Source organism: Peromyscus californicus, unplaced genomic scaffold, assembly GCF_007827085.1.
Source record: "Peromyscus californicus insignis strain IS unplaced genomic scaffold, ASM782708v3 Scaffold_15__1_contigs__length_86483966, whole genome shotgun sequence".
Lineage (NCBI taxonomy): Eukaryota > Metazoa > Chordata > Mammalia > Rodentia > Cricetidae > Peromyscus > Peromyscus californicus.
Window position 1 is genome coordinate 78,841,699 of NW_026294447.1, and position 22,441 is coordinate 78,864,139.

Here is a 22,441-nt window from a genome sequence, read left to right on the forward strand (position 1 = left end):
AATTAATCCCCACCCCTTGGGTCCTTACTCCACTCTAGATCATCATTAGCCTCGGAATCTTTCCCATGTCTCAACACTGCAAAGCGTTTCCGCGATGCTAGGGATTCTGCATAATCTTCTCCTCTTAAATTAAGGCAGCCGAGAGGCCATCTGCTGCGTTCCAAGCCTGCAACTCCAGCATCATCGTGTATTGAAAACTGAGGAGGGCTCAGGGTGCTTTAGGAGACTTCTGTGCCAGTGTTTACGCCAGCCCAGCAGCCTGGAGTTAGATCCTGTGTCCCTAGCTAGAAACATGTCCTTATTCTTTGCCAGGCACAAATAAACAGGGGTTAGCACCATGTAGTATTATCTTTGGATTATTTGTTTTTGTTTTTTTTGTTTTGTTTTGTTTTGTAGACAGGGTTTCTTTGTGTAGCCCTGGCTGTCCTGGAACTAGACCAGGCTGGCCTCGAACTTGCAGCGATCTGCCTGTCTCTGCCTCCTGAGCACTGGGATTAAAGATCACCTGGCAAAACCTTTGGATTTTTATGAGCAGAAAAATTAGGAAACAGAGGGTGTTAGCATTTGAGAGCGCTCACCTCTGTAGTAGCCAAAACCTCCAGTCCCTTGGTCAAAGGTTTCACCTCTGACTTAAGGAACAGGTCTTGGGTTGGGGATTTAGCTCAGTGGTAGAGTGCTTGCCTAGCAAGCGCAAGGCCCTGGGTTCGATCCTCAGCTCTCAAAAAAAAAAAAAAGGAACAGGTCTAGGGAAGGCCTTGGGGTAGGGGTGGAGGTGGCTGTAGTTGGCTCTGCTAAACCCCAGCATACCCCAGAATAAATGCCATGCATCCTGTCCAGCATATCATCAAAACTTTACTTACATTTTTGCTAAAGCAGCCCTTGAAATCAAGAAAACATTTTTTTAATTTGCTGTTGACGGAAGGGTACATTGGGGATTTCCTTGGCCCGGAGGCCCCGAATGAGTGAATGCCACTTAAGTTTTACATTTATTTAAAATCAGCACAGTTCCCCTCCACTTCGTGGAAAGGCTCATTTAAGTGGCTGCCTTAGAAGTATTTATATGTGGCTCTCACACCCATCATAATTCTCATAGAGTCTGTCTGCTCAGGATAGGAACCCTCTGGCTTGTCCTTGGGTTCCCTACGACCTCCACTCAGTGCTGAACACTTTATGGTTGTACAGTAAGCATTTGCTGAACGGATGAACAGATGACTAGAGAGACTGAGTTCTTAACACTAGGAAGGAATCTGATGCTGTGAGCCTCGGGAGCTGCCAGCATCGTACCCTGGGGGTAGCACCGGCTCAGCTCCCCTTTATGCTATGTCAAGTCTGGACTCAGTTGAGCGCACATCTAGCCTCCTCTCCCAGTGTTGACATTCCCTCCTGGCTGGGGTGCCCTGTGTCTGCCCTGACTGTGACCCACTCACACACACTCTGCCCAGGGATCCTGCGGGTCCCGCAGGCCCAGACGTACTACAAGGTCAGCTCCTGCCCTGGATCTTCAAACGCAGGTGCTTGGGAGCCCATAGTCACACACTGTTCTCAGAATCACACTGTCCCCTCTCCTGCTGTTTCTGTTGTATGACTCCCCTCCTCTTGCTGTTCCTCTCTGCCATTCTTTCCCCTTTATTCCTGCTGTCCAGTCTCTCCTCTCTGTCCCAAGCTCGGATGCCTCAGCAGTGTTTACTTGCACAGAGGTGCTAGTCGGTACTCATCTGACTAGTTTAACATGGGCTGGGGGCTTGGTTTGCGGATTTAGCATGGAGGTACCTTGTCACCATCCCAGGGCTGAAAGTCAGGATCCCTTGTCTGTCATTCTGGGGGTGAGATGGTGACATATGCAATGGACTGCTTCCAGCCCAAGCCTTCGTTCACAGCCTTTGACCTCATGTGGATCGGAGGTCTGCACGTCTCAATTCTTCTTGTTGTTTTCTACGTAGCAGGAACTGGCTGCTTGAGAGCATACAACGTATCATTAGGCCTGGCACAGGCCTGCCACATAACAGAACTGGATAAACACTTCACTGGTCCCCCATGATACAGCTCTAGAGTGCCTACCGGGCATCAAGCTCCAGGGCCTGAGACTGAGAAGCCAATGAGACAGACGACAATGGGCCCCGTGAGCCAGTCTTGTAGGAAAGACATATATTCAACTAATCCTTCCCAGTGAGAATTCAGGAATCACAGCACACATGAGGAGCCCAGAGAGGGAGTCGAGAAAAGCCCTCCTGAGAAGTCCATTTGCCCTGATTTTAAGGGATGAATAGGAATTAAGTGAAGGGCGTGGAGGAAAATGCTAAGAGCATTCTAGGCAGAAGGAGTGGGTGGATGGCTGGAGGTGGGGAAAAGGGGGGTGATGGATGGATTGAGAGATGGATAGAGCTGGTATTAAAATCTGAATTCAGTGGTACAGTAGTGCAGAATATTCTGCCTGACATCAGGAAACAGGAGGCTGAATCAGGGTGCCTTGCTACAGTGCATAGATGGTGTTGATGGTGGGTGGTGGTGGTGGTATTGGTGATGGTGTGGTGGTGGTGGTGGTGTGGTGGTGTGGTGGTGTGGTGGTGGTACTATGGTGGTGGTGGTGCTATGGTGGTGGTGGTGTGGTGGTGGTGGTGTGGTGGTGGTGTTATGGTGGTGGTACTGGTGGTAGTGTGGTGGTGGTGGTAGAGATGGTGAAGATGCTGGTGGTGGTGATTGCTCCACTACCTCGGTTCTGATGCTCCCATGTTGCCAAGGTTGGCATGTACTCCCAGAAATGAGGAGGAATGGATGCAACAGCCTCCTCTGCCAGGCAAGAATGACCCTAGAATTAGAGTAAAGCCCTTTGGCTCCATGGTACACCAGCCCTCCCCACTCCGGGCAGCTCACCCAAGGCTCTTCTCCTCGCCCAGATGAGCGGGAAGTTGTTCAGAAGAAGACCTTTACGAAATGGGTCAACTCCCACCTGGCCCGAGTATCCTGCCGCATCAGCGATCTCTACAAGGACCTGCGGGATGGACGCATGCTCATCAAGCTGCTGGAGGTGCTCTCCGGAGAGATGCTGGTAAGGCCCCTCCCAGCCTGCGGCTGATGCCATCAACCCCTCCTCAGGAAAGGCATTTGCCTGAGTGCAGAGGGTTCCCTCGACTGCCAGGGTTTCTCCCTGTTCCTCTTCGAGGTTCCATCCTTACAAAGTCAAGGGTCTGTGTGGCTGACTGGGTTCTCTGGCTTCTCCCCAGACTGCCTCGCCCCTTTTGGCCACACCCACCCCTTCATGCTCCTCCCAGAAGCTATGCAGAGCTTTGCCATTCTCCCTGGGGCCTGGGCAATCCGGAGCTGGGATGCATGGGCCTAGATGTGTGAGCTGTTGGAGAAATTTGCACTCCTCTTGGAACCAAGGGGAAAGTATGGAAGGAAGGTTGCTGTGTACTTTGCCACAGGTCCAGGTGGAAGCCTGTTAGGGGGCCCCCAGCACTGTAGTACGTGGGGGGGTGTGCTTTGCTCCGTCACTTCCTTGGTGACCTTGGGCCTATCAGGTGGGATCTTCTTTACCTCCACTCCCTCCACGTATAGAATGAGGTATTGGGAGAGCCTCAGGGTCTGAGTGAAAAGGCACCATGTTCTTCTACCTTTTCAATTCCAGGCTGCAGTTCTTGCCTCCTTAGCCCACACTTGAAAGAGTTGCCCCAGGATACCTTCAAAAGACAGTTAGGAGAGATAGGACAGATGGGTACAGTGCTTGAGGACCTGAGTCTGACCCTTAGAATGCACGCAGGAAAGCTGGGCATGGGGCTATGTGTGCTTTTGCAACCCCAGCACCGGGGAGGTGGATACAGGGAAATCCCTGGGACTCCCTGCCCAGCCAGTCCAGCCTACTTGGCAAGTTCCAGATCTGTGAGAGACTGTCTCAACAAAACAAAGCAAAATGGGGAGCAGTGACTGAAGAATGACACCCAAGGCTGTCCCCTGGCCTCCGTGTGCGCACACACACAGACACACACACACACACACACACACACACACACACACACACACACACACACCCCTACGTATCTGCACACACATGCATATATACCCACATACTAGCATTCATAATCATCCCCTTGGGTGCTGGCTGGGGTATTCCGGGGAGGAAGAAGATTTGGTGGGGTGGGGACATTGTCCATCACCAATCTAAAAATCCATTCTTACTGCTGACTAGCGGTGAGTAGTTCTTAGAACTGTGCTGGGTACACAGCAAGTACTCAGTTCACTGTCTGTCATGCTGTTGAGTTTGATTGTCATTCAGCGCCCACTCGGAAGGCTGGGTCAGACCCAGAAGGGCTCCTGTGAAGCCTGGTTGAGTGTTTCTGAACCTTCTGGATTCTGCTAACAGGAAAGAGGTGCTGGAGCGAGTGCCCAGCCCGTTAAGCACTGGCTCCTCTTTCAGAGGACCTAGTTTCCATTCCCAGTACCCACATGGCAGCCTCTAATTCCAGTTCCAGGGTATCCAGTGCCCTCTTCTGGCCTCTGTGGCCACTGCATGCACATGGTGTGCTGAAGTATATACACAGGCAAAACACCCATAAACATAAAATTGAAAATAAATAAATGTAAAAAAAGAAAAGAGTCAGGAGTGACTGTGGATTTGACCAGGAGAATGAAGGGCAGAGGTAGCTGATGCCATCAGCGGATACAGGTTGCAGCCGCTTCTGGTGTGACGGTGAAGTCCCGTCATGCCCACAAGGTCATTCCGTCCCTTAGCCAAGGCCCACCAAGGGCAAGATGCGCATCCACTGCCTGGAGAACGTGGACAAAGCTTTGCAGTTCCTCAAGGAGCAGCGTGTGCACCTGGAGAACATGGGTTCCCATGACATCGTGGATGGCAACCACCGCCTGGTCCTCGGCCTCATCTGGACCATCATCCTCCGGTTCCAGGTGGGTCCTGTGGGTAGAAGAAACCGAGGGGATCTCTCAAAGCTGGTAAGGGACTGAGAGCCTTACAAAATGCTGCCTAGAGCGTGTTAATGTACATCTAGGGAGGCTGGAAGCCCACTCTAGGGAACAGTGATCATGGGATGGAGGACCTACATCCTGTACCATCCCAAAGTGCTAACGCTCAGGACAGGTGCCCGGCTATAGTCTTTTTGAGGGGGAAAATAGAAGTTGACTTGTAGCTAGGTTGCAGTCTGCTGCAGGACTGGATTTTTTTGTCCTCTTACCCTTCGTGTATAACTCTTCGTGTTTGAAATAATATGGTTCAGAAATTGCAAAAATACTACAGAGAAAAACCTCCCTTTATACTTTCTAAACTAGAAATGTTCTCTCATCTAAAATTCAAGGCTCTCTCCTTGGTCCTCAGCCTCCACCTTAGGAGGTGATGCTGTCCACATTCAAGGTTCTTCTTCCCTTAGTTAACCACATTTGGACACACCCTCACAGACATACCCAGAAGTATGCTTCATGCTTTACTGGTCTGATGGCCATAACTCAGGACAACCATGTTAACAATACCAGCCAACACTCATGTTGTACCACCCAGTGAGCCATTGTCCCTTCACGGAAGGTCCCAGGCCACCTTGTCAGTTCTTAAACTCCTGTTCGAGGGATCTGATTGATGCTGTCCCCTCTGATACAGGGTGCCATTCTGGTGGACGGAGGCAAAGTAGTCAACTAGGACCCAAGACCTTAGGGTGTGGGGTGCTGTAGGGATGAGGGCTGCAGACATATGGAGGGGCAGAGGGAAAGAGTCTCCCCCACCCCAGGAAAGCAGGACGAGAAATCCATCATCACCTACGTGGTGGCAGACGCCGAGTTACTCTTCTCCTTCTTATTCTGCCTCTACCAGATTCAGGACATCGTTGTCCAAACTCAGGAAGGTCGTGAGACCCGTTCAGCCAAGGACGCGCTGCTCTTGTGGTGCCAGATGAAGACGGCAGGGTGTGTATGCCCTGGAGACCGGCCGTCACTGTGTTCCCTGTTTGCCCCTTGCTTCCCCTAGGGCCGTGGTTCTCAACCTTCCTAATGCCGGGACCCCGTAATACAGGGGTCCTCATGTTGTGGTGGCCCCCAACCATAAAATTATTTCCGTCGCCACTCCATAACCATAATTTTGCTACTGCTATGAATCGTAGTGTAAATATCTGCTATGTAGGATATCTGATATGTGACCCTGTGAAAGGGTCATTCGACGCCCCCCCCCCTTCCAAACCACTGCCCCTAGGGATGCCAAAGGGGCACTAGACACCAGTCCCCCAGAACTGTAGCAGCTTTGGTAGTCCCCTAGAACTGTAGCAGCTTTGGTACAATGGATTCAAGTCCGTTCTGACGTGATTCTTCGGAAACTCCAGATTCCTTTCCGAAGTCACCGTGGTCGGACTGTGGAGCCTGTTGAGTTATGAGCCACAGTTAACGGGAGTGTCTCTGGGTGTGCTTAGCTGTGTGCTCTTATGTTGAAGCAGCTCAAGATGGGACAGATCTGTCCCTCTCCTGGCATATGGGCCGTCAGCTCAGATGCTTGTGACCTCGAAAGAATTTGTTTCTTACTTAGTCTTAATGTTTCTGTTGAATGCAGCTACCCCCACGTCAACGTCACCAACTTCACCTCCAGCTGGAAGGATGGCCTGGCCTTCAATGCCCTAATACACAAACACCGGTAAGGGAGCCCTCCCTGGTGCTGGGCGGGGGGGGTGGGGGGTGGGGATACCTTGCCCTTAACCAGAGGCTGGGGTGGGGGTTAGGGTGTTGCCTCTGCTGCTTCTCCTTTTATCCTTGGCCTCCCCTAGCGCTCCTCTTCCCCTCCACTTCCGGTCATACTGCTGCTCATTTCCTGGTGCTCACAGCCCCCCCCACCCCCCCCCCCACCCCCCCACCCCCCCCACCCCCCGCTGCCCCGTCTCCTGTTCTCCTGTCTCGTTTCTCTTGCCTGCCTTTCCAACTCCCTACATCTGTCTAGCATCCTCATTTCATGCTGCAACTGCCCTGCATGTGGGACCACCCTGGCCACTCCATCCTAACAGTTCAGCCCTTGTCCCCAGGCCTGACCTCATCGACTTTGACAAGCTGAAGGACTCCAATGCCCGGCATAACTTGGAGCATGCATTTGATGTGGCCGAACGCCAGCTGGGCATCATCCCACTCCTTGACCCTGAAGGTGAGCCACACCCACTTTACTCCCTCCCGGGGCTGGTCCAGGTGCCTGGTAAGCTGCAGGCATGGAGATGTTGAGGCTAAGTCAGGGCCCTGCTCTGCTCCTCGGTGACAAGTAGGTTTTCAGCAGACACCTGGCTTATGGGGAGGGTCCTTGAGGCCTTGGGTCCTCCTTCATTCTGCCTTTGGAGTTCATGGTTCTAATGTGGATCTCATCACTGTCTGAAATCAAGGGCCTCTGCTCAGTTTTTCCGCTTCTTCTAGAACTCACTATGTAGCTGAAGCTGTCCTTGAACTCCTGATCCTCCCTCGTGCCTCTGACACTGCACCTAGCTACTCTTCCATTTCCTGCCATCTGGGTCGTCCTTTGGCACCTGTGATTGAAACTCATGCTGGAGAAAGTGGGACTAGCTGCTAGAAACATGGCTGTCCGGGGCTCCAGTTCCGGTGCTCAGAATGTGCCATCTCCCTCTTGCAGATGTCTTCACAGAAAACCCAGACGAGAAATCCATCATCACCTACGTGGTGGCGTTTTATCACTACTTCTCCAAGATGAAGGTGCTGGCGGTCGAGGGCAAGCGAGTCGGCAAGGTATCGAGCTGTTGGTTTGCCGGCCCCGGGCCTTCAGTGTGAGCTCCCTGTCCAGCCTCAAAGCTTTGTGTTTGGGCCCTTAGCTGCAGTTTGGTATGTAGAATGCTCCCCAGTCCCTCTAAAGTCCCCTGGGAAACTCCCAAGCTGACTCCAAAGAGTGGCCATGTCTATCCTGAAGGGCGTCAGCCCCAGGTCTGGGTCCACAGTCCACCCGGAAGCCCGTGTCTCCCAGACATCCCCCAGGAAGCACCACAAGCTCTTTTTTTTTTTTTTTTTTTTTTTTTAAAGATTTATTTATTTATTTTGTATACAGAAGAGGGCGCCAGATCTCATTACAGATGGTTGTGAGCCACCATGTGGTCGCTGGGAATTGAACTCAGGACCTCTGGAAGAGCAGTCGGTGCTCTTAACCTCTGAGCCATCTCTCCAGCCCCACCACAAGCTCTTAATGTGTCCTGTTGATGGTGGTATCAGACCTCGCGGGCTCCCGCGGTACACCAGGAGCGGAGTGCCGTGCCTGGTTTCTTTCTCCTGCTGGTTCTTCATCTCGCCCGTGTGTCATGAAGGCTGCCCGGATCCCCTTGATTCCTAATAAACAGTTTGAGATAAACAAAGCACCCCTGGGGCTCCTGCCCAGACAGTTATGACCAAAACAGCCAACTTCAGGTTTGGTGAAGAGATTCTGTCTCAAAACCTAGGGTGGAAAATGCCTAAGGAAGACACCAACCCCTAGAGGCTGGCACCCTGGCTCAGCAAGCTTGCTGCTCTACAACAGTGGTTCTCAACCTTCCTGATGCTGCAACCTCATGATAAAGTTCCTCATGTTAATACAGCTCCTCATGTTGTGGTGACCCCCAACCATAAAATTATTTTGTTGCTACTTCGTAACTGTAAGCTTGCTGCTGTTATAAGAAGTCGTAATGTAAATACCTGATGTGTGACCCCCCAAGGGGGTCGAGACCCACAGGTTGAGAACCATTGCCCTGCAGGATTAAGCAGGGGGCCGGGTACCAGTGACCCTCAGCACAGTCAGTGCAGGAGAGGACTTCATCCACTTCTCATCCATTCATTTAGTAACGTGGGGTCTCGGGAACAAACCCAACCTAGAACACTAACAGACCTCGAGACCCGCAGGAGCCCCAGGCTAGTCCACACCGATGGTAGGCCTCGTGGGTAGCATCGTTGGTGGCATATCCTTTCTGATGAGAATGAGTAACAAGGCGATTCCCTAGGTCATTGACCATGCCATCGAGACCGAGAAGATGATTGAAAAGTATAGTGGGCTAGCCTCAGACCTGCTCACCTGGATCGAGCAAACCATTAGCGTCCTGAACAGCCGCAAGTTCGCCAACTCGTTGAGTGGTGTCCAACAGCAACTACAGGCCTTCAGCACCTACCGCACTGTGGAGAAGCCACCCAAGTAAGGGCCTGGCACGTGGGAGGGTGGTCAGTCCTCAGGAGCTGAAAAAGTCAAGAGCTGAGGAGTGGGTCCTTCTCTGAGGCACGTCCTTGAGTCCCATAGCTGGACATCTGTCACCTGCTTCGTGTCTTACCTGGCCACCTCACTTCCATGCCATCCATAGCTTATGGACATCGATGAGTTAACTTTGGATTAGAGACAAAGAAAGTGCTTTTCTAGACTCCCAAGGCCAACAGAGGAGCGGTTGCAGGCTTCTTTGGAGAGCCAGTGCTAGATAACTCCTTAGTCTGTTGCCTGAGCCGTGGGTTTCTTTTCAGGTAATGACCTCTGTGTTATCAGCCCCCAAGTGCCCTGTGTCGGGCCTTGTGAGCATCAAGTATATCCATCTTTCTCCATTCCACCTGTTACCGTTCATCAACAAAGCACTAAGCCTGCTTCTTAGGAGCTCGGCCCCCACTCCACCACATACGTGCACACACATCCACACATGCACACGTAACTGTGCACACACTTGTATAATGCACGTATAATGAACATAAGCACGCACATGCACAACCACACACACACAGGTATGCAGGCGCATACAGATACAGCCATGCACCTATGTGTGTACACACAAATATTCACAACCATGCAACACATGCACGCAGGTGGGAGTACTCACAAGTATGCAGGTGCACGCGCACACATGCGTGCCTTTCCAAATATGCACACGTGTAAACATGCACACACGCATATGCGCCTCGGGAATTCCAGGCTCTCTGCTCGTCTGCCTCTGAAGAGACGCTGCTAGTTCATCAATGACGCCTTCTGTCTCTTCCTTCCTGCCTCATCTCACACTTACCATTCAAGTCTCTCAGATAGGGGAAAATGAGACACCGAGCCCAGGGTGTTCTGTAACTCTGGATCTGGTTTCTGGTCTGACACTAACCCACTTTTAAAGTCCTAAATTCAATACCCACACGAGGCCCAGTAAACAGGGTGTTGCCTCTTACCTGTACCAACAGGACCCAGGGCCTAAGGCTTCCTGAGCACTCTGAGCACGAGTCCTCAGTGCTGTGTTCAGGAGTCGAGGTGGGCAGACTCTTGGTACATGAAGAAGTGTGACAGTGCACCGTTACTTGGACCCTGTCCTCTCCACGCACAAAGCCCAGCCCTTCCTGGCCCCTTGAACACATCTGGCCTGTGTTCAGGATTTGGGAGATCTGGCTTATAGAGACTGGAGTCAAAGTTGCTTTCCATGCACTATGTTCTTGAGGAAATCATGCTGCTTCTAAGGGGTTTTTTTGTTTTTTTGTTTGTTTGTTTTTGTTTTTTGTTTTTCAAGACAGGGTTTCTCTGTGTAGCTTTGCGCCTTTCCTGGAACTCGCTTTGGAGACCAGGCTGGCCTCGAACTCACAGAGATCCGCCTGCCTCTGCCTCCCAAGTGCTGGGATTAAAGGCATGCGCCACCACCACCCGGCTGCTTCTAAGGTTTTATTAACTAAAAACAATTGGTCTGGAAAGCCTTTATTTGTAGGACAGAGAAGGGTTTCTTTGTGGGGGTTGGTAAAACTTGGTATTTATTGGAGTTACCAGAATATTCCAGTAGCTTTCCCAATGGAAGCACATGAATGCTCTGATAGCCTTTGCATCTTCTCTGAATTGAGCTGTAAAGATGCAAACTCTTATCTGATCTCTCCAGGGAGTGACAGATGTCTTAGCAGGTGAGTAGACCTGTCTGTGTCTTTCTTTGTTTTTAAGAGACATGCTTTGCTTTCCAAGGTCTGGGATGCCAGGGTTTCCTTATTGACTGCAGCAAACAGTGTGTCTATGGGGACCTCGATACCAGTATCCCCAATTCTGTTCCCCACAGGTTTCAGGAGAAGGGGAATCTGGAAGTCCTCCTGTTCACCATCCAGTCCAGGATGAGAGCCAACAACCAGAAAGTGTACACGCCCCACGATGGGAAGCTGGTGTCCGACATCAACCGGGTACTGTGACAGTGTCAATTGCCCATCTGAGTTCCTGAGGAGGATATGGGGAGTGGTCGCTGAGCAAGGCTAGACCAGGCCACTTTATTTGGCATTAATTACATGCTGGCTGTTTGGGAGAGTCATTTGAAGGTGTCTGTAAGAGTTCAGACTATAGCTCCTACTCTTCACAGTCTCTGTAGGTACCCAGAACCATTCTTTGGGGCCATTTTTGGTAGCTTGTCCTCTACCAAACCTTGAGTTTGTCTTGGAGTCTGGAATGTTAATTACTTATGACAGAGGGGAATGCTGTGTGACATTTCAGAGGTTTGGAGACCTAGCACCATCTGGAAGCTCTAACAGAATGGAGGTGGCTATTTAGTCCACAAGGATTTGCTGAGCATCTACAGAGGTGGAAACCATTATATTATTAAGCCAGTGTCTGAGGCAGGCTTAGGGGAGGTGGAACTGGGAAGTCTGACTGGTCTGGCCCGGACCAAAAAAAAAAAAAATCAAAGGATGTTACTAAACTTTAATCTGCTACCACCGTACCCCATAGTGGCAGGATCTCCCTGGATTCATACAGTCACCCAGAATCGGCTGAAAGAGACAACCCCAAGCCCACATATTCTTCCCGTTCCCCAAGAATTCTCCTTTGCCCATGCAGGCCTGGGAGAGCCTGGAGGAAGCAGAGTACCAAAGGGAGCTGGCCCTGAGGAACGAGCTCATTCGGCAGGAGAAACTGGAACAGCTAGCACGGCGCTTCGACCGAAAGGCTGCCATGAGAGAGACGTGGCTCAGTGAAAACCAGCGCCTGGTGACCCAGGTAAGGGGGCGTGCCGTGGCAGGAGAGAGGACGTGCTTTGAACCACTGATCTCGATGGAACTAGAGCCCAAGCCAGTCTTAGCAGCAGCCAGATAAGGCTCTCCTCAGCCTTGCAAGTGTTTGGTTGGATCAAACCTACATCTGAAGAGAAACCCTAGGATATATTAAGTCTCTCTCTTTCTCTCTGTCTCACTATCTGTCTCTTGCTCTCATCAGAGGTCCAACACTGGACCTTAAAACACAAGAAGCAAGCATTCCAGCACTGAGTTACACTCCCAGCCCATATTAAGTCTCCGTCTTAGAACAGAGTACTAGAATGGGACCCCCAACGTGTCTTGTGTAGGCTGTAGCATCAAGGGACCCAGGAGTCAGAGTTGATATTAATGATTCTTCTCTGGGAACAGGATTAAATCAGAGTGTGCCTTTGGTTTCTTGGCCTCCAGGTCCAAGACATATTTCACTGGCTAACAGTCAACCCCAGGGCTGGTTCTCCATCGGAGCATCTGTTCCCTCCCACTTAGAGCTTAGAATCAAATTAAATTCTGTCTGTTAAGGGGATAGCGAGTGTTCTAAGAGCATTGGAGAGTGTACGTGCGCCCCAGATAGTGTGTGGGTAAACCATCTGTTTGCATCGATGAGACATGCTAGTCTAAGCGGCCCCGCCTGCCCAGAAATGGACCGGTCCTCTCAAGGCAGGGTGGGAAGTACCAGCAGGTCACCAGAGGACTCTAATGGACACACAGCCTCACCTGCATGTGTGGCGCAGACAGTCAAATTGGGGGCGTTTAGAGGTACTTGTGAGACATTCGGAAACTGCTCTGATAAGATAGGCAGCAGAGGAAGGCAGAGATAACGGCTTTGTAGAAATGTGCTGTTCCCATCTGGCAGCTGGGCCTCAGGGACCCGCTGCTTCTGAGCCCAGGGGACTCTGACTGAGCAGCTCTTTTGTTTGCTTGTTGATTGTTTTTTCCTCCTCGGGGGGCAGGATAACTTTGGGTATGACCTGGCAGCTGTGGAGGCCGCCAAGAAGAAGCATGAAGCCATTGAGACAGACACAGCTGCCTATGAGGAGCGGGTAAAGGCCCTGGAGGATCTGGCCCAGGAGCTCGAGAAAGAGAATTACCATGACCAGAAGCGCATCATAGCCCGGAAGGACAACATCCTCCGTCTGTGGAGCTACCTGCAGGAGCTGCTGCGATCCCGGCGCCAGAGGCTCGAGGCCACGCTGGCGCTGCAGAAGCTCTTCCAGGACATGCTGCACAGTATCGACTGGATGGATGAGATCAAGGTGGGCCTGAGGCTGCCCATCCCACACTCCGTTATAGTCAGCATGTGTTTTCTTTACATAACTGCCCTCCGGTTATATCTCTAAGTCACAATGGAGAAAGGACAAAGATGTCACTAGCCCATGCTCACAGTATCCCCAGTAACCCAGGAATCTCGGGTTAGTGGTTGCACAAGCCCCACCCTACAGGCCATTAAAAGAGATTTAAGTGTTAATGAAAACCCAGAGAATCCAGCTCCAAGTAACTGGGGCTTGACTCTGGTTCAAATCCAGACCCCTCTGAAAAGGGGAAACCAAAGAAGTCTGAATTCTCTCCCTCTGCTCCAGGAGGTCTTGGGTGAAAGTAAGCGTGAAATTGACCATGGGCTTTCTAAAAATAAACATGCCCAGGCACCAGAACTCGAAAAGGATGATATAGATGAGTGTGAAGCTTGAGATTTTGTAGGGCATTCCATGGAAGATTCCAGAGGGCACCCTCTTGCAGGAAATCCTCTGCGGCATCTCCTGTCGCAAGCAGCAGGCGCCTCCCCGCTGTATCCACGACCCCTGGCTAAGATGCTCACACACCCTCTGGGGGGGTCCGTTCTCCTCATTTGCCATTGCCCATTGCCAGGCTCACATCTTGTCTGCTGAGTTCGGGAAGCACTTATTAGAGGTGGAAGATCTTCTTCAGAAGCACAAGCTAATGGAGGCCGATATTGCCATCCAAGGGGACAAAGTGAAGGCCATCACAGCAGCCACCCTGCAGTTCACTGAGGGGAAAGGTGAGGCCAAGAGTGTCCCCCCTGCTGAGGCCTCTGATGCTAGATCCTGTCCTCTGGCCCCTCTTCCCGCTTGGGTAAACCTAGAACCACCTTTAGAATTCTCCCTCTTTCCTCAGGTGGTATGTAAAACTTGAAGGGCAACAGTGCTCTCCCGAGGGCCAGCTGTTTTGGCAGCCCACACTCAGAAAGATGACCATAAGCACCATAAGCTGTCGTCTGTCTTCCGTTCTTTCTGCTGGTGTCTGACACTGTGTTTCTGGTTTCTTGTCTTAAATAAGAGAGTTCACTACCTCCTGGAAACCTTTAGCTGCTGAGCTTTTTAAAAACCTCATGTCATGTTGTATATTACTACTAAGAACCGACTTAACTTTTAATCTCCCTCATTCCTGAAGCTTGGTGGGAACCAGTTATAAAGAATCCGGCCTGTCCTCCAAGTAACTGGGAATCCATGCATCCAATCCCAAAGGACCTCGAAGGGCTGGAGACACAGCTCAGTGGTGGAGCATTTGCCTACCACACACAAGGTCCCCGAGACCCTAAGAAAGGGAAGCTTTAGGACTGTGTGGTTCTGACCTCCCCGCTTACCAGTCAATGAATCTCTTCCCTGTCTTCGTCTTCCTCCTCCTGTTCCTCCAGGGTACCAGCCCTGTGACCCCCAGGTCATCCAGGACCGCGTCAGCCACCTGGAGCAGTGCTTCGGGGAACTCAGCAACATGGCCGCCGGAAGGAAGGTGCAGCTGGAGCAGTCCAAGCGACTCTGGAAGTTCTTCTGGGAGATGGATGAGGCCGAGAGCTGGATCAAGGAGAAGGAACAGATCTACTCCTCCCTGGACTACGGCAAGGATCTGACCAGTGTGCTCCTCTTACAGCGCAAGCATAAGGCCTTTGAGGATGAGCTCCGTGGGCTGGATGCCCATCTGAAGCAGATCTTCCAGGAGGCTGAGGGTATGGTGGCCCAAAAGCAGTTTGGACATCCACAGATCGAGAACCGTGTCAAGGAGGTATCGGCCCAATGGGACCACCTGAAAGAGCTGGCCGACTTTCGAAAGAAGGACCTGCAGAACGCCGAGGACTTCTTCCAGTTCCAGGGCGACGCCGACGACCTGAAGGCTTGGCTGCAAGATGCTCACCGGCTGCTGTCCGGCGAAGATGTAGGGCAAGATGAAGGCGCCACAAGAGCCCTGGGAAAGAAGCACAAGGAGTTTCTGGAGGAGCTGGAGGAGAGTCGAGGGGTGATGGAGCATTTGGAGAGCCAAGCCCAGGGCTTCCCTGAGGAGTTCAGAGATTCCCCAGATGTCACAAGTCGTCTGCAGACCCTCAGGAAGCTCTACGAGCAGGTGTTGGCTCAGTCAATACTGCGCGGACAGAGGCTGCAGGATGCCCTGGACTTGTACACGGTGTTTGGGGAGTCGGATGCCTGTGAGCTGTGGATGGGCGAGAAGGAGAAGTGGCTGAACCAGATGGATATCCCAAATACCCTGGAGGACCTGGAGGTGGTGCAGCACAGGTCAGAGGGCTGGGCCTCTGCTCGCCTCCCACCTCCAGACCCAGCAGGGGTCTCTTTGAGAGACCAGTACTTAAAGGGCCCGCATCAGGAGTTGAGCTTTGGTCTGACTTGGTGGGGGAGAGGGGATGCAGCTCCAATACTTCACCCACTGGCACCTTCAAAGTTCCTGAGACAAAGGGGATTTTTCTTTATTCAGTTGCTTCTCAGCTATAGCAGCCTTTGCGCAGATGAATTCTAAGCATAGAACACAGGGAAAATGGAGGTGCTGTGTACATGGGGGCTGAGGGGCTGGGACTCTGTCATCTCTAACTCTGTGCTAGTCCCTCAGCCAGAGAACTCCAAGGGGCCACAGACACCAGTTGATAAACAAGTTTCTGAGGCTACTACTTTCACTTCCGGTGGTCTGATTCCATCAGCACCCTGGATAGGGGTCAGGAGGGCAAGTTCATCCCTGTGTGTGTGTGTGTGTGTGTGTGTGTGTGTGTGTGTGTGTGTGTGTGTGTGTGTGTGTGTGTGTGTGTGATCTTGCTCAGTGTGTTGTGGCATGCTCAGGCTGATGGGGGTGGTTGGTTTTAAGGCAGTAGATGGAGGGGTGCTCCCACTATGATTAGGGGACATGCTCAGGCTGCATATGAATGGGATGTTCAGGCTATGGAGGGAGATGGAGGAGTGGTCAGGTGATGGAGAGGAGGTGTGTTCCAGCTGTGGATGGGGGCAGGCGTTCAGGCTTGGCAGCATCTCAGGGGCCTAGCATGTCATCCAAGCGTCATGGGGCGGGAGGGGCTACTCCCTGGAGTGGTGCCGAGGGAGTCCTACACTGATGCAGAGCACTGGTTCTCAGCCTTCCCAATGCCACCCTTGAATACAGTTCCTCATGCTGTGGGGACCCCCCACCCATAAAACGTTTCGTTGCTACTCCATGACTGTAATCTTGCTACTGTCCTGAATTGAGAAAGGGCCAGTCAACCCCCAAGGAGTCCCAACCCACAGGTTGGGAACCGCTGTGCTAGAGGGTGCTGGACTCTTCCCAGGAGGAGTGGGCCTTCTTCCCTAGCAGCCGTCCCTTACCCACCCATCCCAGCAGTGAAGCATTTGAGGGAAGGGTGGCTTCAACCCGCATTCCTGGGTACCAGAGTTAGGGTAGAACAGCAACCAAGATCATGGAGGTGCGGCAGATGGTCCTTGGGGGGACCGACTCCTTTGCCAACCCCAACACTGTAACCCCTTACAGGCTCTTCTGTGGACCTGTTACCTGTATAGTAAAGAACCATCTCCTGCGGTTGGGGATTTGGCTCAGTGGTAGAGCGCTTGCCTAGGAAGCACAAGGCCCTGGGTTCGATCCTCAGCTCCAGAAAAGGAAGGAAGGAAGGAAGGAAGGAAGGAAGGAAAGAAAGAAAGAAAGAAAGAAAGAAAGAAAGAAAGAAAGAAAGAAAGAAAGAAAGAAAGAAAGAAAGAAAAAGATCCATCTCCTAACTTGGTCCAGAAATACAAGGCCCTGGGTTCGATCCTCAGCTCCAGAAAAGGAAGGAAGGAAGGAAGGAAGGAAGGAAGGAAGGAAGGAAAGAAAGAAAGAAAGAAAGAAAGAAAGAAAGAAAGAAAGAAAGAAAGAAAGAAAGAAAAAGATCCATCTCCTAACTTGGTCCAGAAATACAAGGCCCTGGGTTCGATCCTCAGCTCCAGAAAAGGAAGGAAGGAAGGAAGGAAGGAAGGAAGGAAGGAAGGAAGGAAGGAAGGAAAGAAAGAAAGAAAGAAAGAAAGAAAGAAAGAAAGAAAGAAAGAAAGAAAGAAAGAAAGAAAGAAAGAAAAAGATCCATCTCCTAACTTGGTCCAGAAATACCCAGACATGACACCGAACCTATCGAACCAAAAGTTAGGGTGTACCAGCCTGTCTGCCTCCCTCCCTTCCTCCCTCCCTTGGACAAAACACTCGGGATGTGGCGTGAGGAAGCAAGGGCTGCACATCTGGAGACTGGGAACAGCTGGAAACCGGTGGTTCCGCTGCCACTCACTGCTCCTTGTGTTCTCCATCCATATCAGGTTTGACATCCTGGACCAGGAGATGAAGACCTTGATGGCTCAGATTGACGGTGTGAACCTCGCTGCCAACAACCTGGTAGAGAGTGGCCACCCACGCAGCGGGGAGGTGAAGCAGTACCAGGATCGCCTGAACAAGAGGTGGGGAGTGGGCAGGGCTTGGCTCTGGGGAGCTTTCTCCTGGCACCCGACATACACCTAGAGAAATGGCCCCAGCTTTAAATGTTCCTGGTTTTCTCTGCCGATCTCGTTGCTAGTATTGGGGCTACAGCAGTAAGCGGGAAATCTGTGCTACTGTAAGTGTCATGGAGGAGAGAGTGTCTGGAGGAGGATGTCCATGCAGCTGTGATGAAAGGGACATTCTGGGTGTGCAGACCGTTAGTGGGCCACGTGGTACTTTGCCATATTTCCCCAGACGTTCCTGGACACGGGAAATTGCTTTCTGAGAGTTCTTAAGTACTGTCCATAAAAGAACGTCCCTGCCTGGGCCAGAATGCAGCATCGATAATAAGGCTGGCTTGAGTAAAGAGAATTAGCGGGGCGCCTTGAGCAAGCTTCATGACTGGAACAAAAAGCAGGCCCCGAGGAGCCTTTAGAGAGGGGCTGCTTTCAGAGCAGGGCATAATTGCTCATCAGTTCCTGGAGGATCTTTGAGGACAGAGCAAATGCTTGCATTCTTTGCTTTTACCTCGACCCCGCACGCGCAATGCCACACACTCATTACCTCTCCCTAACCCTGGCTGGCCCCTTCCAGGTACTTGTGCATGAGCTTTGTTCTGCTTAAGGCAGTTCAGAATGTAGACTTAGGGGCTAGTGAGCTGTAAAGAAACCGTGGGGACTGTTGAGAGCCTGTTGGGAACCCCAAGCTGAAAGGGATGCTCTGGAGCCACTGGAATGGTCTGGGACTGACCGTCTGTCTTAGCATCCAAGGCTGGGGTCTGCAAGTCTGATGTTAATTCTCTTTATTAGGCTTATAGGTACTGTCTATATATGGGGGAGGGGAGAATTTTTTGGAGCTGCTTTTTAAGTGAAGGAACTAGATCATTTTAAACCAGAGAAACTTCCAGGCAGGAAGAACTTGCCAGCCAGACATGCATTGCAGTCCCAGCATGCTGACATTTACAGAGTCTAAGCCATGCCCCGCCCCCCACCTCAACTGAAAAACTTCCAGGCAGTTGCCATTCTCAGGTTAGAGAAGAAGAGCTGAGGCACAGAATGATGAGATAGTTTCCATTAAGTCTAAGAGTCGAGAGGCCGGGAAGCCCATCCCGTCCAGCAGAGAAGGGAAGGCCACTTCTTGACCGTGTAGCTCACCCCACTTGGGACCAACTCCTTTGGTTAGACTGTGTGAACTGATGTTGAATGGTGGAAATCTGTCTCCTTGGAATTTTGATGTGTTGTGGATTCTGGCTTAGCTCCTCGGAGATAGCAAGACGTGCCCTGATTCATCTGACATTCCCTCTGTACCCCCACCACAGGGCCATTTCCCCATCTCTGCTCCTCTCTGGGGATGTGCTTATTCTTCCAACTACATATCCCAAATCCTGGCCATCCTTCGCCCAGGTCAGGCTCATTTACCAGTTGAAAATACCCCCGCCTTCCTCTGGTTCTGGGCTTTGCATCCTACCTTGTGTTTATTTTTTTAAAGATTTAGTCATATTTTTTGTGTGTCTGTATATATGTACACATATATATGTGTACCATATTCACACCTGTACCCTCAGAGGTCAGAAGAGGGAATTCTATCCGGTGGAATTGGAGTTCTAAAATGTTGTGAGCTGCCATGTGGGTGCTGGGAACTGAACCCAGGTCCTCTGCAAGAGCAGCCAGTGCTCTTAACCACTGAGGCATCTCTACAGCCCCTCTTCCCTTGTATTTATAATTAGCAGTTCTGAAATGCTGAACACCAGGAATACCTTATTGGAAATGTGTCGTTAGGCAGTTTTGTCACTGTGTGGGCATCATAGAACGTACTGATGTAACCTCAGGGGCATAACCCCTACACGCTTGGGCTGTATGGTCCGTATTCCGTTGCTTCAAGACCATAGTAAACAAAATAGCATGAGATAGCTAGGGATGTAAGTTAATGGTACAGTGTACTTAGCATGTTCAGGATCTGGGTTCAATCCCCGGTACCACCATTAAAAAACTAGATCCAGGGGCTGGAGAGATGGCTCAGTGGTTAAGAGCACCTACTGCTCTTCCAGAGGTCCTGAGTTCAATTCCCAGCAACCACATGGTGACTCACAACCACTTGTAATGAGATCTGGTGCCCTCTTCTGGCCTGCAGGGATACATGCAGGCAGAATACTGTATATATAATAAATAAATCTTTAAAAAAAAAAAACAAAAAACTAGATCCAGATTCGGTCAAACATCAGGAAAGTGATGCAGAGAAATGACGTGATAAACATAAGTGTATGAAGCAGGGTCTGGCAAACACAGCATACTGTTTACAAAAAAAAAAGTAGAATATACCCCCAAAATAACAGTAAGAAGCATAGTGTAGCGAATACATAAGCCAGCAGCGTCCTCATTCATCATCATCAAACACAAAACAGAGAGAGCAGGAAGTAGGGCAAGACCCATTCCTCCAGAGGCTCCCCAGCCTCCCCAGACAGGGCCACCAGCTGGGGACCAAGTGTTCAAATGCCCAAGTCTGTGAAGGCCATTTCTCATTCAAACCACCACGTCCCGCTCCATGACCCCAGAGACTCATACCATATCATAATGCAAAATGCACGTAGTCCCACTTCCAAAGTCCCCACAGCCTCTGAGTCTCGAGACTGTTTAAAAGTCCAAAGTCCCTCAGGAGACTCGAGGCAGTCTCTTAACTAGAAGCCCCTGATAAAGCGAAAACCAAATTCTATAATTAATTCCAACATATAATGGTGCAGAATATGCATTTCCATTCGGAAAGGGAGGAGTGGGGGGCACAGTGAAGAAATACTGGGCCAGCGCAAAGCTCAGCAGGGCAGACTCCGAATCCCATAGCTCCAGGCCCCACGTCAAAGGCCCGGAGGCGCCACCTCTCTGGCTTTGCTGCCATCAGCATTCTTCTCTCTCTCTCTCGGGTTGGCTCCACCCCCGTGGGTAGCTCTTGACATTGCCAACATCTTGGGGTTTCCACTACAACCCAGGCTTCCCTCTTCCAGCTTCACGAAATGACCTCTTAAACCTCTTGCCCTCTCAGGGTCTCATGTAGGGTTTCCCTTGTCGCCTGCCGCCTGGCCTCAGTGGCTCTTTGAAACAACGGAGGAAGAATCCATGACCCCTTCATTTTGTTTTGTTTTTTTTTTTTTTTTTGACAAGCTAAGACAGTGACCTTACTTTATTTTTTTTTTTTTTAAAGATTTATTTATTTATTATGTATACAGTGAGTGTTCTGCCTGCAGGCCAGAAGAGGGCACCGGATCTCATTATAGATGGTTGTGAGCCACCATGTGGTTGCTGGGAATTGAACTCAGGACCTCTGGAAGAACAACCAGTGCTCTTAACCTCTGAGCCATCTCTCCAGCCCTGACCCCTTCCTTCTTGTATCCCCATGCCTTTCAAGTCAGCACCATGTAGAGGATACTGCTTAGTTGGGCGCGCGCGCGCTGCGCGCGCGCACACACACACACACACACACACACACACACACACACACACACACACAAGCTTTATGCTCTCTTTCACAAGTTGGGGACTTCGTTGGGTGGGGTCTTGCCCTGAGGGCACACTTCCCTTTATTCCGGTGCAGAAAAGCCCTCTCCTTCATGGCGCTAATCTTACCAACCTCTCCCAGCACATGCCTTAGCCGGAAGATTAAGCTGCATGGTGCTCTTTTTCTCTCTGAACTGTACATTTTGTGTTTCTCTCTGCCCCACTTGCTCACTTTCGTTGTAAACCTGCATAAGCACTATCGGTAATACCCAGGCCACAGACTGGACAAACATCATGTAGTCTTGAAATTTCCTTCACTGAAGAAATTAGGTCATTACTGTTAAATTTAGCCTCAGGCAAGTTCTCATGACATGGGCATTTGCCAAGACATTACAGGAATGGTCTCTGAGCCAGATGCTGTTAATGGCCTTGCTTTCCTCTGGAACCTCTTGAGCTGGGCCTCTCAGGTCCAAACTGCTCTCAGCACTGTCTTCCAGGCTGCTGCTAGAGTGGCCTGTTAAACTCTACTTACAATGTTCAACTGCTTTTCTAGTCCGAAATTCCGAAGTCTTCCTTTCACATTCCTCCAAAAAAATGCCATGGTCGGGTTCTTCAGCGCAACAGCCAATTTCTGCTACCATCCTCTGTGTTAGTTACTTTTCTATTGTGGTGATAAAACACCATGACCAAGGCAACGTATAAAAGGGGGGGTTTATTTGGGCTTCTGGCTCCAGAGGGATAAAAAGGAGGGATATGGTTGGAAGGCATGGTAGCAATCGGAAGGCACAGTAGCGGAGCAGGAAGCTCAGAGCTCAGACTCTAAACCCTAAGCACGAAGCAGAAAGAGTGAACAGGAAGTGTGGCGGGACTATAAACACTCGAACCCGGTCCAAGGTCTTCCTCAAACAAGGCTCCACCTCCCAAAGGTTCCACAACTCCCCCAGACAGTGCCACCAACAGGGGACCACGTGTTCAAATCCCTGAGCTTAGGGAGGACCTTTCTCATTCAAACTACCACACAAGCATTCAGTTTACTCTCATGAGCTATGTATTCTTACGGTGTGCAGTGAGTGCGTAAGCTTGGACCCGAGGGAGGTGTCTCCAGTGGTCCGCCCTGGCTGATGGGCAACTCTTCTAAAGAGGTTTATTGACTGCCTCGGACTAACTGAAGGACTCCAGGCCATTCGCCAGACCTCAGTCTATTTCCCATTTCCTCGCCGCATCGCCCCTGAAGGTTGATGTGGCTGCACTGTGTCCTCATAGTCCTATCTGGAGTCTTCCTCTCTCCCTCTCTCCCGTTCCTCTCT

The 22,441-nt window shown here is 50.9% G+C and overlaps 1 protein-coding gene across 1 annotated transcript in view; it reads left to right on the forward strand.

Moving 5' to 3' along the window:
* Sptb (spectrin beta, erythrocytic) overlaps positions 1–22,441 on the forward strand; it is a 128,035-nt gene that overhangs the window by 70,428 nt on the left and 35,166 nt on the right. Inside the window, exons 3-15 of the mRNA XM_052739540.1 lie at positions 2,895–3,046; positions 4,726–4,899; positions 5,810–5,901; positions 6,536–6,616; positions 6,999–7,114; positions 7,589–7,701; positions 8,934–9,121; positions 10,977–11,094; positions 11,741–11,899; positions 12,885–13,187; positions 13,798–13,948; positions 14,585–15,455; positions 17,493–17,630. Coding sequence (XP_052595500.1) covers positions 2,895–3,046; positions 4,726–4,899; positions 5,810–5,901; positions 6,536–6,616; positions 6,999–7,114; positions 7,589–7,701; positions 8,934–9,121; positions 10,977–11,094; positions 11,741–11,899; positions 12,885–13,187; positions 13,798–13,948; positions 14,585–15,455; positions 17,493–17,630 — 2,656 coding nt within the window. The remainder of the gene's footprint in view (positions 1–2,894; positions 3,047–4,725; positions 4,900–5,809; positions 5,902–6,535; positions 6,617–6,998; positions 7,115–7,588; positions 7,702–8,933; positions 9,122–10,976; positions 11,095–11,740; positions 11,900–12,884; positions 13,188–13,797; positions 13,949–14,584; positions 15,456–17,492; positions 17,631–22,441) is intronic.